The sequence below is a fragment of the Arachis hypogaea genome, chromosome 18 (assembly GCF_003086295.3).
Source record: "Arachis hypogaea cultivar Tifrunner chromosome 18, arahy.Tifrunner.gnm2.J5K5, whole genome shotgun sequence".
Classification (NCBI taxonomy): domain Eukaryota; kingdom Viridiplantae; phylum Streptophyta; class Magnoliopsida; order Fabales; family Fabaceae; genus Arachis; species Arachis hypogaea.
Genome location: NC_092053.1, coordinates 21,104,670 through 21,123,657, shown reverse-complemented (window position 1 = coordinate 21,123,657; position 18,988 = coordinate 21,104,670). Strand labels below are relative to the sequence as shown.

The following is an 18,988-nucleotide window of genomic DNA, read 5'->3' as shown; positions in this document are numbered from 1 at the left end:
TCAAATTCTTCCCAAATTGACTTTAATTGTGCAAAATATGAAGTAATAGAGAGATCACCTTGTTTAGCAGCATAGAACTCTTCTTTCAAAGCAGCAACTCTGAAAACATCACCATGAGAGTATCGATTTTTCAGGTCCTTCCACAAATCCGTAGCTGAAGTGATCCACATGACACTCTTTGCAACTTCTGGACTAAGAGACAGATTGATCCAGGAAACGAGAAAATTGTTGCATCGATCCCATGCTTTATACTTTAGTTTATGCTCCACTGGTTTGATTATTGATCCATCAAGGAACTTTACTTTGTTCTTAGATCTAAAAGCTCTCCATATATCATGAGACCACTGATAATAATTCTGAGGTGTGAGTTAGAGAAGAATGAGTGCTGTTCCTAGACTTTCTGCTGGATTCAAGAAATAAGGGCTCAAAGGATCTGATATGAGCATCGATGAAGGTGATTTGTTGAATTGCACTTGAAACTGAGAGAATTGCTTCATAGACGTCGTAAACCTTTCAAAATCTGCAGCGACTTCAGATCCGTCATTTGGATTCAAGCTTTTGTCGTCATTGCTTTTCATGGATTCAGCAAGCTCTAATACTATGTAAAATGGTATGATGCTAAATAAAAAAATGAATTGCAGCTCTACTCTGAGTAACAGCAAATTAAGAGAAGAAAATTGAGAATTGAGAAGGAAAGGAGACAGAGAGAGAGTGATGAATATTCAGTGATTGAACTGAATGAACATTCATAACAATATAAGGAATGACGTACACTATATATAGTTACAAAAAGAAGAAAACAAAAATTAAATAATTGAATTTTTCTAACAGAATTCTACTACTCTTCTTCTAACAGAATTTCACTACACTATTAATACTAACCAACTTGTTTAATTGTACAATTCTAATAGAATTTATCTACATTTTATTTTAATTTATCAGTATCATTATTTATTTCACTTTATTTGATGTAACAAATCATGGTGATATGCTACACTATGATTCAAAACCTAACAAAGGCCAAGTAATTGATAGAAATTCAAATTCTTATGTGCTGTGTGTGTGAATGTGTAATCTGAATGAGTTAGTGAAGCTATAATACTTAAAATTAACAATTGTTCAATTCATCAAATAAGAATATATATATAGATAGATAAATGATAAATCACTAATAAATTTCCTAACCAAGTGAAAGAGTTTAAATTTCACTTTGAATGTAAAAAGCATCTTGTTAATAACTACTACTCTTATTTTAAAAGATGAAAAATTTTATAAGATTTTAAGTGTTAAGTTTCTGTGTCTTACGCGTGATAGAAACAACTTTATGATAATTTTAATTGATGCAATTAAAAGACTGACACTAGCCGAGTAGCCGAATTTTTCTCAAAACTGTCTTATAATAACATAATTAGAAAGGTAATCAAATATGTTTAATAAAAAGTTTTGCCTAATAATTTTTTAATGGGCTAACTACTATTTCTGCCTACTGTTTTCTAAACAAACCTTTCTTAAATTTTTGTCATTATTAATAATTTTCTATTAATAAGATTATTGGAATTGATTTCCAAAAAACTGTCTATTTTGGTATTTTTTTTAATTCTTTTCCTAAAAAAATCCTTCACAAAAAAACTATTACTGATGATGATGATGATGATGATGATGATGATGATGATGATGATGATGATGATGATGATGATGATGATGATGATGAGCTTAATTAGTTTACAGCAAATAGACATATACTAAAATGAATTACTTAAATAATAATGTGAAGCAGGATAAACAAATTTTAAAATCAACATCAACAATATTTTATATTTAATTAATGATTATATTGTTAAAGTAATTCAACCATATTACATGTATACTAAAATCAGTCATTAATATAAAATAATATTAGATACAAAAATATATTGAAAATAAATTAAATTATATATGTATTTATACACAAACATATTGATGCGGTTTTAAAACCACCGAAAACAATCCTAAATTAGAAAAAATCATCCTAAATTATGGCAACTTCTAACTCGCCGGTAAACATGCCGAAAACCCTGACACTTGAATATTGCGATGGTTTTAAAACTGCCGAAAATAGTCCAAAATTTGAAAAAATGGCCCTAAATTGTGGTGGTTTGTCACCGCCGGTAAACTTGCGCGAAACCCTGACACTTGTATCTTGCGGCGTGTCACGGTAAATTTTAGAAGGTTAGATTTAACAGTGTTTGTATAGTTTTCTGGAGTGTTTGAGAATACTCTAGATGGTTCCGGAACGTTCTAGAATGTCCTAGAAGGTCCCGGAATATCCTAGAAGGTTCTAGAAGACTCTGGAAGGTCATAGAGTATTCTAGAAAAGTGTAGATGTATATAGAAGTATAAAGAGTGGTATGGAATAATCTAGAAACACTTAGAGAGTTGTGGTAGGATAGATATTTGTAAAGAAGGTTCTGGATGATTAATCTGGACCGTTGATTAGATTTAATCCTAACCATCCATTGAGGAGGTGGATGGCTATAAATAGGGGTGAGAGTTAGAGTTTGGGTGTGTGTGAATCATTTGTAACCACACTTGAGCAATAAAGTATTCTTCCACCAAAGCTTTCTTTCTCTTGTGTTCTCTTGTATTCTTAGCTTTCTTGCTAAGTATTGAGGGTTAGGCTGACTTGGTCTTAGCTCAAGAGGTTGAGTAAGTCCGAGTGCCGGCACGGTAGCGTTGGAGTGTGTCCAAGGCTGTGACAATTTGGTATCAGAGCAAGGTTCGAGAGGGAGCACAAGTGATTTGTGGGTATGGCTTCTAGTATCACCATGGAGCATATTGAGTCTCAAAGGGGAAGGAATGCTATTCCTTCTCAATGGAGAGGCAAGAAGGTCTGTTCTTCAAGTGAGCCTAGAGGTAAGGACTCTAACTTCCTAGAAGAGAGAGTTTCTGTGTTGGAGAATGTTCTATCCTCTATGGATGAGCGTTTCCAAAGGATAAAACATGATAAGGAGACCCCCGAGGCTCACGTGTTAGGAGAACTAGATGCTTTCAAAGAAAGCATGCTCCAAATCGAAGAGAAGCTTAAGAATTTCTTAAAGCTATTTGAGGAAGTTTGAGTTTGGTTCGAGGAGGCAAAATCTCGACCAACCATTATAAGGGAGACGACAAAGATTGATCTCCCCAAGCCAAAGGAGTTCAAGGGCGTAAGGGACGCTCGCGAGGTGGAGAACTTCCTATGGCAAATGGAGAGATACTTCGAAGGTCAAGGGGTGGTCGAAGAAGCAATAAAGGTACGCACTGCAGCTCTCTACCTTTCTGATAATGCTACTTTGTGGTGGAGGAGAAAGTGCGTAGATATGGAAAAGGGTACTTGCAACATAGCCACATGGGAAGATTTCAAAAGGGAGTTGAAAAGACAATTCTTCCCTGAGAATGTGGTTTATGAAGCAAAGAAGAAGTTGAGGGAGTTGAAGCACAAGAGTACGATTAACGACTACGTAAAGGAGTTCACTACTCTCACGCTTCAAATCCCCAACTTAGCATCAGAGGATGCATTGTTCTTCATTGATGGACTCCAACCTTGGGCAAAGCAAGAACTACAAAGAATGAATGTTAAGGATGTCGATGAGGCCATCGTGGTGGCCGAATCACTTATTGAGTATCATAGGGGAGACTCTAAACCCAAGTCATCCTCCAAGCCTAGTTCTACTAAAGGTAGGGGAGACAAGGGAAAGAGTTTCTCAACCAAGAAGGAAGGAAAATACTATTCAAAGAAAGAGTACAAAGAAAAGAAAAAGGCTTTCGTACCCAAAGGAGGATGCTTCGTATGTAAAGGACCACACCAAATGAAGGATTGTCCCAAGCTAGGGACTTTGGCATCTATCGCCGAGGAACGAGAAGCTCAAACTCAAGTAACTGAGTGTGTTGGATCTATCCAACACATGAATGCTGTGAAGGGCAAAGAGGCAAGCACTACAGAAAAGAAAGGCTTGATGTATGTCAAAGCCTTTATCAATGAAAAACCCATCATGGCTATGATCGACACTGGTGCTACACACAACTTCATCACGCCTGATGAAGCAAAGAAGCTTGGGTTGAAGATCACCGAAAAGAATGGCTGGTTCAAACCCGTGAATACCAAGGGTGAACCCCTTAAGGAAGTAGCAAAAGGGGTTGAGATGACTCTTGGTTCTTGGAAGGGCCTTGTGGATTTCTCAGTAGCACCCATGAACGATTTTAAAATAGTCATCGGACTCGATTTGCAAAGAAAAGCAAATATAATACCTATGTCATACTACGACGTAGTATGCGTCATGGAGAAAGGGTCTCCATGCATGGTCCCTACAGTCTCTAAAGTTGGCAGACCACCGATACTGTCTGCCATGCAACTCAAGAAAGGATTCAAGAAGGGAGAGACTACATATTTGGCTCTATTACAAGAGGAGTTAACATCCGAAAGAGAAGACGTTCCTCCCAAAATCAAGGAAGTCCTTGAAGAAAATAAGGATGTGATGCCTCCCGAGTTGCCAAAACAACTACCACCTAGGAGGAAGGTGGACCACAAGATTGAATTGGAGTTAGGAGCAAAGCCGCCCGCCTCAACACCTTATAGGATGGCACCGCCAGAACTCGATGAGTTGAAGATGCAACTCAAGGATTTGCTAGATGCTGGGTTCATCCGTCCATTGAAGGCACCTTATGGCGCACCAGTCTTGTTCCAAAAGAAGCATGATGGTTCATTGAGACTATGCATCGACTATCGAGCACTTAACAAGGTAACCATCAAAAACAAATACCCCATTCCTTTAATAGCCGATTTGTTTGATCAACTTGATAGAGCTAAGTGGTTCTCAAAGCTAGATTTGAGGTCAGGATATCACCAAGTGAGAATTGCCGATGGTGATGAACCTAAGACCACGTGTGTCACGAGGTGTGGATCGTATGAGTGGTTGGTGATGCCTTTTGGCTTGACCAATGCTCCTGCGACCTTCTGTACCTTGATGAACGAGATTTTTCGACCTTACCTTGATCGGTTTGTAGTGGTCTACTTGGATGACATTGTTGTCTATAGCAATACTTTGGAGGAACATGTAGAACACTTACGAACTGTGTTCAAGATCTTGCGAGAGAATAACCTATATGTGAAGAAGGAAAAGTGTTCCTTTGCAAGGGACGAAGTCCACTTCTTGGGACACATCATTAAAGATGGAACTCTCTGCATGGATCAAGGAAAAGTGAAGGCTATCAAAGAGTGGGAACCTCCAAATAAGGTATTTGAATTGAGGTCATTCCTTGGGTTGGCTAATTACTATCGGAGGTTTATCAAGGGATACTCCGCCAAGGCTGCACCATTAACTGATCTTCTCAAGAAGAACCACTCTTGGGAATGGTCAAAGGAGTGTCAAAAGGCTTTTGATGAGTTGAAGGCTGCTATCACAGAAGGACCAGTACTAGCACTACCCGACTACTCAAAGGTGTTTGAAGTCCACACTGATACTTCTGACTACGCTATTAGAGGAGTTCTGATACAAGAAGGACATTCTATTGCCTTTGAGAGTCGCAAGTTGAATGATACAGAGAGGCGATACACTGTCCAAGAGAAGGAGATGATCGCGGTGGTGCATTGTCTGAGAACTTGGTGTCACTACTTGCTTGGTTCACACTTCATCGTCAAGACAGACAATGTGGCTACAAGCTACTTCCAAACTCAAAAGAAGTTAAGCCCCAAACAAGCTAGGTGGCAAGACTTCTTGGCTGAGTTTGATTTTGAATTCGAATACAAGTCAGGCAAGACTAATGTGGTAGCAGATGCGCTGAGTCGCAAGGCTGAGTTAGTGGCTATTTCTATGGTTGAAGGAGACATTATGCATATCATCAAGGAAGGGTTGCATCACGATTCATTAGCCAAGAAGTTGGTGGAGTTGGCTAGAGAAGGTAAGACCAAAAGATTTTGGTTAGAAAATGACCTTCTCTACACTAAAAGGAGAAGACTATACATCCCTAAATGGGAAAATCTAAGAAGAAAATTAGTGATGGAATGCCATGACACCAAGTGGGCTGGTCACCAAGGTCAGAGAAGGACCTTGGCACTCATTGAATCTTCTTATTATTGGCCTCAAATGAGAGATGAAGTGGAGAGCTATGTGAAGACTTGTCTTGTGTGCCAACAAGATAAGATTGAAAACAAGACACCAAGCGGGTTGTTGGAACCTCTGCCTCCATCAGAGCGACCGTGGGAAAGTGTCTCTCTAGATTTTATCTCTGCCTTACCGAAGTCCGAGGGGTTTGGATCTATTCTCGTGGTAGTGGATCGATTTTCGAAGTATGCTACCTTTATACCTGCCCCTACTGACTGCACTGCAGAGGAAGCAGCACGACTATTCTTCAAGAATGTGATGAAGTACTGGGGATTGCCTAAGAGCATCATTAGTGATCGAGATCCACGCTTCACAGGACGACTATGGACAGAGCTGTTCAAACTCCTTGGGTCGGAGCTTCATTTCTCAACAAGCTTCCATCCTCAAACCGATGGGCAGACTGAGAGAGTGAATGCCTTACTTAAGTGTTACTTGAGGCATTTTGTAAGCGCTAATCAAAAGGATTGGACAAACCTCCTAGACATTGCTCAATTCTCATAAAATCTGCAAAGGAGTGAGTCTACAGGGAAGAGCCCATTCGAGATTGTGACTAGACAACAGCCGCTTACACCTTACTCTCTTTCTTCCTCTTACTCAGGGAAGAGCCCTGGAGCTTATCATATGATTAAGTCATGGGAAGAACAAGCAGATGTCGCTCGTTCTTACCTCGACAAAGCTGCCAAGAGGATGAAGAAATGGGCAAATAAAAAGAGGAGGCATGCAAGCTATCAAGTGGGAGACAAGGTAATGATCAAACTTCTTCCACAACAATTCAAAGCCTTTCGCAAGGTTCATAAGGGCTTAATCCGCAAATACGAAGGGCCATTTGAGATCATTGGACGTGTTGGGAAGGTTGCTTACAAAGTACAACTCCCTCCCTCTATGAAGATCCACCCGGTCTTCCATGTGAGTATGCTTAAACCATATCATGGAGATCAAGACGAACCGAGTAGAGGTGACTCAAGTCGCGCTCCGCCCGTGGTAATTAGATCCTTTGATAAAGAAATCGAAGAGATCTTAACTAATCGCATCGTGCGACGAAGAGGGATGCCACCAAGTATCCAATACTTGATCAAGTGGAAAGGGCTCCCGATAACCAAAGCTAGCTGGGAAGCTCGCGAAGATCTGTGGCAATTCCAAGAACACCTAGAGCGCTATCATGAACAGAACGCGACGAGGACGTCTGGGCATTAGGTGGGGGAGAATGTCACGGTAAATTTTAGAAGGTTAGATTTAACAGTGTTTGTATAGTTTTCTGGAGTGTTTGAGAATACTCTAGATGGTTCCGGAACGTTCTAGAATGTCCTAGAAGGTCTCGGAATACCCTAGAAGGTTCTAGAAGACTCTGGAAGGTCATAGAGTATTCTAGAATAGTGTAGATGTATATAGAAGTATAAAGAGTGGTATGGAATAATCTAGAAATATTTAGAGAGTTGTGGTAGGATAGATATTTGTAAAGAAGGTTCTGGATGATTAATCTGGACCGTTGATTAGATTTAATCAAGGTTCTGAAAACTGGTTTGAACCGGCCGGTCGAATCGATTGAACCGTGAAGCGGTGAGTAAGACGGTTCGGTTAGAAGCCATAACCGCTAAATTTAAAAATCGCTATTGAACCGTCGAACCGGCCGAGATCCGATAGGTCGAACCGAACCGGAACCCGGCCGGTTTTCAAGAAAGTTCACCAAACGGCGCCGTTTCGATGATTGTGGGAAACGGGAAACCCTAACTACGTGAACCTCTCCCCAAAATCCAAACGAAGCACTCTGCCACTCTCTCACTCACGCGACCCTCCTCCTCCTTCCTCTCCAACTCGAGCTCCTCCCTCACTCCCACACCTGCTCCGTCCAGCCACCGCCTTGCTTGCCGGTCGTCGCCGCCGCTGTTCGAACTTCGAAGCCACCGTCGTCGCTGCAACGGGTCTCGCCTTGTTCCTCCATCCGCAGCCACTGTCCCCCCACGCCGCCTCTGTCCACCGCGTCAGCCCCACCGTCGTGCTCCTTGTCCCGCTCTGTGCTCTGTCTTGAAGGATCTAGTTCGTTCATTAATTGATTGAGCAGGTAAGTACATTCATCTTCCCCATCTTCCCCCTTGACTAACCCCGGTTGAGTTGGATTTTTCACAACGATACTACAATCTCTGCTCTCTTTAAAAGTTTTTTTTTAACTGTAATTGTTGTTTTAAACTTTTAATTGGTTATGAACTTATGATTGTTTGATTGAAAGGCTGAATAACTGTTGCATGATGAACTCTGAGTCTCTGATACTGTGATGAACTCTGATACTGTGAACTCTGTTCATTGAGTAGCTCTTTGATTTTGTGACATGATGAACTATTGAACTCTGAAACTGTGAACTCTGATTGATCAATCTCATTTCTCAATTTTTCTCCAACATTTGACTTGGATTGGTGGACTACTTTTCATTTGTACTTCATCTGCTTGTCACATTGTTATTTAGTATTGCTAACAATTCTATGGAACCTACATTGAGGAAACTGCCACACCAAATTGGCAACTTGTACTTTTGATCCAACCCACCACATTGCTTATACCATAATGCATTATTTATACGATGAACTAGATATCAATGTATTCATCAATAGTTTCTTTCTGTAGATGAGCAATTTTATAACATGTTTTTAGGTGGAATACTATGGAAGTCCAGTTAGCTTGAAGAGCATTGCTCAAATTAGCACCCCTGATGCCAGTTCTCTTCTGGTACAGCCATATGACAAATCAAGGTATGTTGTGCACTTATCCATGATAAAGGATAATGATTGATTATTGTTGAATTAGATCAAAAACATTAATTTGATCTTATCCATGTTATTGTAACAGTAAAGGGGTTTTTGTTATGGTCTATGTGTCTTTGTTACTTCATGTACACTCTGTAGATTTTATTATATTAGTTTTGAGCGAGAAGTGCTTATTAGTGCATACAATCTCATTTGAGGCATTCTTCAATCACATGTATATGTTGTGTGTAGAGTATTTCTTAATGAACTCCTGGTTCTTTGTATTGTCATTCAGCTTGAAGGCTATTGAGAAAGCCATAGTTAGCTCTGATGTTGGTATGACTCCAAATAATGACGGTGAAGTTATAAGGTTGACTCTCCCACAATTGACATCTGAAAGGAGGAAGGTATTTTCTCCATTTCCAGTTCTTTCCTTAATGAGATTCCTTATCATTCCCCATTCCTTATGGGAATCATTGTATAGATGGATTCAATATAATATTTCTAGTTGGTTCTTCAATGTTTATTTAATTATTAACAAAATGACAAAGCATTATATTTTGATCTTAATTTATTGATAATGTGTTATATTTTGTTAGATGAGATTGATGCTGATTTAGATCAAGGTGGTGGTGGTGGTAGTAGTAGTATATTTTATGCTGCACCACTTGCTTTTTCTGGTCCAAGTAGTGGAAATGAAGGTGATGATATCAATGACGCAAATCTGCAGCAAGTTATGGAGGATTTTGATGATTGATGACAAATTTGGATTATTTTGATGTTGCTATGTTATGTTTGATTGGTTGTTTTATTTTTTGACTTTTGAATTTGTATTTGAATGAGATTATAATATTCTGGTTTATGTAGTACTTTTAATTTGACTGATATTTTAAAGTTTACATTAGACTATAATTATATTTTCATGTGTTTATTTATATTTTATTTATTATTTTATTATAAAACGGTTTTTTCGGTTTAACCACGGTCGAACCGGTTGAACCTATGAACCAGTGAACCAGTAGCTAGAGCGGTTCGATGACCGGTTCGGTTTTCAGAACCTTGGATTTAATCCTAACCATCCATTGAGGAGGTGGATGTCTATAAATAGGGGTGAGAGTTAGAGTTTGGGTGTGTGTGAATCATTTGTAACCACACTTGAGCAATAAAGTGTTCTTCCACCAAAGCTTCATTTCTCTTGTGTTCTCTTGTATTCTTAGCTTTTTTGCTAAGTATTGAGGGTTAGGCTGACTTGGTCTTAGCTCAAGAGGTTGAGTAAGTCCGAGTGTCGGCACGGTAGCGTTGGAGTGTGTCCAAGGCCGTGACAGGCGACTTTGAACTGGCGCTAAATTTGATGCCGCAAAATATTGATTCAGTAGCAATTATACCAACGGTTGCTGGAAATCACTGTAAAATCAACTTTCCACACGCCAATAACCCAGACGATCCATTGAACCGTCGGTAATAAGCAAAAAAACCGCCACAATATTCTATACTCTCTTATATTGTTAATGTATAAATAATCGTTTTGAAATATATATATATCCCATTATTTGTTGAACCAGTAGAATTCAATTAAATTTAGTATGTAAAATACGATTACATAGTCCTCTAGGAAAGCCTGCGTATTGTCTTTGGTGTGATGGGAATCACATAACTAGTTGAATAATATTGAAAAATTGATATTAATTCTCATTCAAATATTTGTAAAAGTTGACACTAGGCATCAGTAATCAAAAAATAAAATGTACCATTTACAAAACCGCCAATATATTAATTTTTTTATTATATTTTTTTATTATACTATCTCAACAATAAATTTAATAAGAAGATATATTAAGAAGAACGTACATAAAAATTATAATTTCATATAATTATTAGTCAATTTTTTTAGTTAGATTATAATGAGAATAATTACTTATATTAACTATATATATATATATATATATATATATATATATATATATATATATATATATATATTAACTGAGAAAACAATAAGAAAGAATGATGTATATTTCTTTTGACTAATTTAAATAACTGAGTATAAAAAATATAAACTATAAATTAATGGGGTGAATGGCATGTGAGAGAGTCGAAGATGGTACCACAATAAAAATATATCTTTTTAATTTTTTTTAATTATTTTATAAAGTATAATTTTTTATCATTTAATATTTTTTTTCATATATTTTCTCTTAGAATCATTTAAAAAGTGTATAATAAAAAATTATACTTTACAAAATAATTAAAAAAATGAAGAGAATCCATTTCTTACAAGAATAATATTTATTGTTATTAGCTTTAATTGTTGGAAAAAATTCAAAAAATATTAAAATAAAACTTTTTTTCGTGGAAATAGATATTTTTTTTTTTAAATAAATTCTAATTGTCTTATTGATGAAACATTGTTTACAATGACATAAAAACCCAAAATGGAAGGGCAGCATGGCCTAATAGCATGGTCTCCAAAACAGCAGTTGACTACCCATTTTAATCATGCTAGCATGAGACAAACTTCTCCTTGTATCAATCTTCGAATAGCATCAATTGAAGCTGCTATAAAGTTTCTCCCACCAGGCGTTACGTAAGGAAACGTAACACCTAAAATCTATAGGTGTGGATGTTTTTTATAATTCACAATTTCACACCATAGACGTTCCTAAGAAAAAAAGCTTTGTTAAACATATCAGTAGAAGAACATACATTAGTTCATCACTATTTTCGACTAATTTCACTTGAGATCCAAAACGATAAAAGAAAACTAGAAATAAGAAATTCAATATTGGTAAACAATTGGTTAAATAAAATGATTTGACAACAACCATACTTGATAGCTACACCAAAAGTAAGAGAGAGATATATTTTAAATTTTATGCAGGGTTCTAAGTCTAACACACATTTCTGTTACTTTTATATAATTGTCAAAATTAATCAGTGAAGTGGCATCTTTGCAAATGAAAAGATAATGGCTAATTGCATTATTGGATATTGAGCATACAGAAGTCTTTTTCTCGTATATAGGAGTATTGATGGCAAAATTTTTAGAAGTACGAAAATTTTTGTGGAGATCGTTTTAAATGAGAATTTGAAGATGGAATTTTTTTTGTGAAAATAGAAATGAAAGACAATTTCTCCAAAATAAGTGTGGAAATTCGAATGAGATCTCCGCTCATTTCCGATAATTTTCGAATTATTAAATTTATTTAAATAATTTTAATAATTTATTTTAAATATAGATTTTTTTAGTTATTTCAAATTTTTTCTTCACAACATTAACATTGTGCTGTTTTATTTTTCAGTCTTTTCCTTCTATAACTATGGTGAGTTATCTTATAGTCAATCTTTTTTTAGTTATGGCTAATTGCATTATTAGATATTGAATATACAGAAGTCTTTTTCTCCTATGTGGGGATAGAGATGACAAAATTTTTCGAATCACAAAAATTCCTGCAAAAACCGTTTCAAATAAAAATTTAAAGATGGCGAATTTTTTTAGCAGAGATGGATATGAGGGACAAAATTCTCCAAAATAAATGCAGAAACTCGAATGGGATCCTCGTCCGTCCCCGCTAAACCTTAAATTATTAAATTTATTTAAATTCTTTTAATAATTTATTTCAAATATAGATTATTTTAGTCATTTCACACACACACAAATATATATATTGAAAAATCTAATCCTAATTTAAAGTGTCTTTCTTTTAATTTTTTCTGCAACACTAACATTGTGCCGTTCTACTTTTCAGTCCCTTCTTTTTATGACTATGGTGTGTTATTTTATAGTTCTAAACTTGTAATCTTGGACAATATTCTATTTATATGTTATAATAATATTTGTAATAGTAGTTTGTAGTTTTTTTATTTTTATTTTTTATTAAAATTTTCATATAAATTATCAATATAGATAGATAGAAAATAGGATCTCCACAAGAAATATAGTCTCGTAGAGAATGGAAATGGGGAACAATATTCTCTCACAGCAGAGATTGGGACGTAATCGAGTGCGGGGACAGGGAGCAGGGAGGTATCCCTGCCCCATTGCCATCCCTATGTGGGAGACGGGCGTTTGAGAAAACTTTGATTGGAGAGTCCAAATAACTAACAAAACACTTTTTTAGTTTGGATTATTATTCTATATAAATAAAATAAATATTCGTAAATATTTTATTTACAAATATATGTAATTTCAAAAATATTTATATATTAAAAAATGTAATCACATATTGAATATAACAATTATATGAAATAAATACACAAATTTTAGAGACTACATCTGAACTGTGTAAAGAAAATTTTTTAGGCAAATCACCCATATAAACCAAGCTGGAAAAAGATTTACGTGATTCAACCAAACCAATAATCGTTACATGGTTCAACCAAGAGGACATTTATATGTAATTCGAATTAGTCTAATTTGAATTACACGATCAAAGTAATTCGAATCATACTGATTCGAATTACACACACGCACACAAGCACTAATTCGAATCAACCTGATTCGAATTACACACACACACATTCGAATCAGGGTTATTCGAATTACATACACACGCTGCACATAGTAATTCGAATTGGGTAGATTCGAATTACTCATGGTATAATTCGAATTATGCTGTTTTGAATTATATAGGGCCAGGCGTGTATAAATATGGTGTGAACGTGAATTGATCTCATTAGAGTGACAAAATGGCTAGTGAGGAGAGTTTTGTAGTGTTGGTGCATCACAGAGGATCAAGTAAGAGAAAAACATGATCTGGTGTGAAGTTCACTGATAAGGATCCTCTCAGTATATTTATCAGGCCTACGACGAGCTATGATGACTTTGTGAATTCTATACTACAGAAACTTGGTCTGCAAGGCATGAAACGGGTCCAGAAGTTATTCTATCGCATTCTGATCTCAGTGCTGCAAGAAATCGTGAAATATGATTGTTTAACCATAGCGAGTGATGAGGATTTGCAGGTCCTGTTTCATTGTCGTCGGCAGTTTCCAGAGGTCAGGACACCTGAGCTATTGGCGAAGTTAGTTGACGTGGTGTCTAGCTCGGGGGGTTCGAACCGGAATACCCACACTATATGCACGGTAGCCAGTTCTAGCTCGAGACCTGTTGGTGTAGCTTTGTCCGTCCCTGTGAATGAACCTCCGGACGAACCTGTCGCATTCCCATCGTTCGCTGTTGATCTCAACTGTAGTGGAGGCGGAGAGGTTGGTATCGTGGATAGGGTGACGACTTGTTTACAGCATGCGGCACCGGCTGGTATGGGCGATGCATTGCTGGATGGTGTTGACGATGATGATGTGGAGCTGGATCTCATTGCTGATGACAATGGCGATGATATTGCAGCGAGTAATCTGATTGGGGCCGGCGGTGGTTCTAGTTCTGGGATATAGCAATACCCTCCGCACTTTTCGTCTTTGGATTTGGATGCCATGAGACAGGAGGGGGTTCCTGGGGAGCCTACTGGATTTGGTGCTAGAGATGCCTAGGGGACTGGTGATCTTACAGAGTTTCAGGTTGGTCAGCAGTTTCAGGACAAAGATGAGGTTGTGTTAAGTGTGAAGCCTTATAGCATCCGACGCGGGGTACAGTACAAAGTGGTGGAGTCCGACTATCGCCGTTATGTAGGGAAGTGTTCTGAATTTGGGAACGGGTGCACATGGTTGATTAGGCTAAGTCTTCGACAGCGCAAGGGTATTTGGGAGGTAAAACGGTACAACGGACCTCATACATGCCTTGCGACGTCCATCTCGAGCGATCACAGGAGTCTGGACTATCATGTGATCTCGGCCTTCATCATGCCAATGGTTAGAGCTGATGCATCCGTCATCATCAAGGTACTGTTGAATGCGACGGCGGCACACTTTGGGTTCAGGCCGACTTATAGGAGGGTTTGGTTGGCGAAGCAGAAGGCCGTCGCCCATATCTATGGTAATTGGGTTGAGTCATACAACGAGCTGCCACTGTGGGTGTTAGGAGTTCAGTTGATGATGCCTGGTAGTGTTGCAGTGCTGAGGACGAGTCCAGTTCGAGTAAGGGGGCAGGTCGATGACTCGCAAGCATATTTTCACCGGATTTCTGGACGTTTCTACCATGTATTGAGGCATTCCGGCATTGCAAGCCGTTGATGAGTGTTGACGGGACCCACTTGTATGGTAAGTATGGGGGTACGTTGCTCATTGCGATTGTACAAGACGAGAACTCCAACATCCTGCCTGTTGCATTTGCACTCGTGGAGGGTAAGAATGCGGAGTCCTGGTCGTTCTTTCTATCCCATCTCCGACAGCACGTGACCTCGCAACCGGGTCTCCTGGTTATATCAGATAGGCACAACGGGATCAAGGCTGCACTTGAGGCTCCCGACGAAGGATGGCTACCTCCTGCTGCATACCGTGCATTCTGTATTCGATATGTGACAGCAAATTTTGCCCTCACATTCAAGGGTAAGGACGCAAGGAGGCTTCTTGTGAATGTAGCATATGCCAAGACTGAGGTTGAATTCTATTACTGGTTTGATATTCTGTGGTCTGAAGACCTTGCCATGGGTGACTGGGCGAACATGATTGAGTATTCGTTGTGAACTCAGCATCGGGAGGAGGGTAGGAGATTCGGACACATGACGACAAATATCTCCGAGTATGTTAATTCCATCCTGAAGGGGGTCAGGAATCTTCCGATGTGCTCGCTGGTGAAGGCTACTTATGGGAGGTTGGCAGAGCTATTCGTTCGCAAGGGGAGAGAGGCAGAGGCCCAGCGAGGAACCGGACAGCAATTCAATCAACACCTGGTGAAGTGTATAGAGGCCAATCTGAAGACGGCGAGGTGCTTCATGGTGACTTTGTACGATAGAGATAATTTGGAGTTCACCGTCTCGGAGACCACTCCTACTGGTTTATTCTCACTTGGTAGTTACAGAGTGTCACTTGGGGCTCAGACATATGACTGCGGATATTTTCAGACATTTCATTACCCGTGTCCTCACGCCTTAGCATGCTGTGCCTATTCACGGCTTACTTGGCAGCCGTATGTCCACCAGGTGTATCATCTTAGCTCGGTGTTCAGTGTGTACCGAATGAGTTTCACACCTCCCATTCCTGAGGGTTTTTGGCCACCGTACAATGGACCGACAGTGATATCGGATCCCTCCAAGAGGCATGCGAGTGAGGGATGTCCTAGGTCCACCAGGATCCGGACTACTATGGACGAGGATGATCCGAACAGGCCAAAGAGATGCGGTCTTTGTAGGCAACCAGGACACACACGTCGGAGTTGTCCACAGGGCGGAGGAGCAAGGCACACTGGGGTCGATGCGTAGATGTCGTGTTAGACGAATTAATTTCTTATTAGAACATTAGTATTTAGATTCCCTAGTTTTAGTTTCGTACTTGCAATTGTTGATTATCACTGTTTCCTAGTTTTAGATTCACTGGGTCTGCCACAATATCAAACCGGAGAACATGGTCCGCCCGGCTCTTCCAATGAAGGTTCCAGAACTGCAAGTTGTAGGGGAACCAACGATCACCACCTCTGCCATCCTTTGACATCAAGAAGCCGATGTAAAGGGCGGGCTGGGGTCGGGCATGTACTCCATCGAACTGCGGTAGCACCCGATCTATCTGGTGCCACTCTATGACGGCGAAATATATCAATGCTGTCACACTCCGCTATAACGCCGTATGCCGAGGCTCCAGTACCTCCAGATGCACAACCTGAAGAACGTCGGGAGAGCTGTACGGCATCCAAATAAACTGCGAAAACATAGCATCAGCGTTAGGCCATCCCAACAAGCTAATATGACAGATTAGTTAATACGAAGGAGTGGTTCATATACTTACATCCCCAGCCTGTAACAGGTCTATCCTGAGCCTCCACATCTACACTCAAGGTCCCTTCTCGCTCGCTGAGGGATTATGATCTGACCACCTGCAGCTCACATCGGTGGTATAACAAAATCAAAATAAGACCAAGTAGTATAACATTATAAGCGTACACAGAATAAAATAATTGTAGACGAAAACAAAAAATAATAACAGTACCTCGAGGCCAAGGGCCAGCTGAACGTATCATACCCAGCAGATATAAAACTAGGAAAGCGCCAGAAGATCCAAGACTGAAGTAGCTGTAACGGTCCGGCTAACTTCACAACATGTCTGTTGGCCACTCGGCACATGCACCGTTACAACCACAAAAGAGCAGCTGATCCCCAGCTGTAGCCACCCATGTCCTCAAGCCTAGCCACGTACGGGAGCCACCTAATGTGAATACGGTTGTCGGATTTGTCGGTAAATAGCTGAGTGCCTAACAGCATCATGATATAGGCCCGAGCATACCTCCTGACTATCTCCTCGTCGGCTCCCTCAGGGAGCTCTCCAAACATCTCCTGGAACCAGCTGCAATTCACTGCAAACTTCTGGATTTGGTTCGCAAGAGGTAACACACCAAGCAACTCTTGGAACCACACCCAAGCTGGACGGCCACCCTGGATGTATGTCTGGAAATCCGTCAGGCAACCACTAACATAACGTCCATCGACCGGCAACCCCAACTGGTACGCCACGTCCTGCAGTGTGATAGTGCACTCCCCGAACGGCATATGAAATGTGTGCGTCTCCGGATGCCACCACTCAACGAAAGCACTCACCAGGGGCTCATCCAATCTGAACCATCTCTCGTTCAGCCTCGCAAAATGGTATAAGTCGGCCGTCTGCAAGTACGGAATGTACCTCTCATCCAGTCGCATGCCCTGCTGCCGTTGCATGCTCGAGATGCATCGCTGGGGCTGCACAAATAATGGACCAGATAATTAAAAACAAATTTAACCATTCACTAGCAATGTTGATTCGCTAAAAAGACCACTAATAAAACCACCACCAAAACCACCAACAGAACCACTAACAAAACCACTAACAAAATCACCAACAAAAACCACTAATAAAACCGTTAACAATACAACACCCTCAACCACTAACAAATGCACCAACAAGACCACTAACAAATCCACTAACAAATCCACATACAAATCCACTAGCAAAACCACTAACAAAACTACTAACAAAACCACTAATAATCCCACCACCAAAACCGCTAACAAAACCACTATCAAAACCACCACCAAAACAACCAACAAAACCACCGACAAATACCACTAACAAAACCACTAACAAAATCACTAACAAAATCACCAACAAAATCACCAAGATAACCACCAACAAAATCACTAACAATACCTCCACCAAAACTAGTAACAAAACCACAATCAAAATCACTAACTAAACCACCCTAAAACCACTAACAAAATCACTAACATAACCACTACCAAAACCATTTACAAAACCGCTAGTAAAATCGCTTACCAAACCACATACAAAATCACTAACGAAACTTATAAAATCGATCCGTACAAAGTTACCAACATCATTTACTATCAAAACCACTAACATAACGTATATAAACAAACAAATAAGTTACATAATCCTACTCTTAAAAAAAAGATTTCGTACTTACCTCTTCGTTGATGACACCGGCTATATGGGCTACTCCATCCAACCGATAAAGTCTGTTCGGATTATCCCCCATCGGCTGAATATTCTGCTCAAGCCTTTGTTGGAGTCGTTTTGGATCGTTTTCTCTGGGATTTGGTGGGGTGTGCTTTTGAAAAAGTGGTTCGAATGAGGTTGGTTCAAACTCCTTTTATAGCCGAACCTTGAGTAATTCGAAACACACTAATTTCGAATTACTACTTGCACCAAAAATTGAGTAATTCGAATCTACCCAATTCAAATTACTATATGCACCGTGTGTGTATAATTCGAATCACCCTGATTCGAATTAGTGCGTGTGTAATTTGAATTAGACTAATTCGAATTATATAGAAACGTGTATCCGATTGATTCATGAACCATTTTTTTCTTTTGGCTGAATGGTGAAATTCTAGGGAATCATTGGCTTATTTGAGTCATTTGCCCAAATTTTTTATACTTATCCAAGTACATCTAAGATGTATTCCGTTGGCAAAAGGGGAATATCTCTGTTAGAATATAATTAAGATACGTGTTTACTCGTCTTGGAAGCAAAGTGTGCAAGATGTGAAAAAAGTTACTTCAAATTTTGTAAATCCGATGTCCAAAATTGATATAATG

The 18,988-nt window shown here is 39.2% G+C and overlaps 1 protein-coding gene across 1 annotated transcript; it reads left to right on the top strand.

The window, feature by feature from the left end:
- Nucleotides 1–15,465: 15,465 nt before the first annotated feature.
- LOC140181291 (uncharacterized) lies at nucleotides 15,466–16,164 on the top strand. Its single transcript, XM_072224826.1, has one exon. It carries the CDS (start codon nucleotides 15,466–15,468, stop codon nucleotides 16,162–16,164), a length of 699 nt encoding a protein of 232 aa, XP_072080927.1.
- Nucleotides 16,165–18,988: the final 2,824 nt, after the last annotated feature.

What these genes read in the sequence shown, in the direction of transcription:
- LOC140181291 (XM_072224826.1), top strand. Translation starts at nt 15,466, where the DNA reads ATGACGACAAATATCTCCGAGTATGTTAATTCCATCCTGAAGGGGGTC.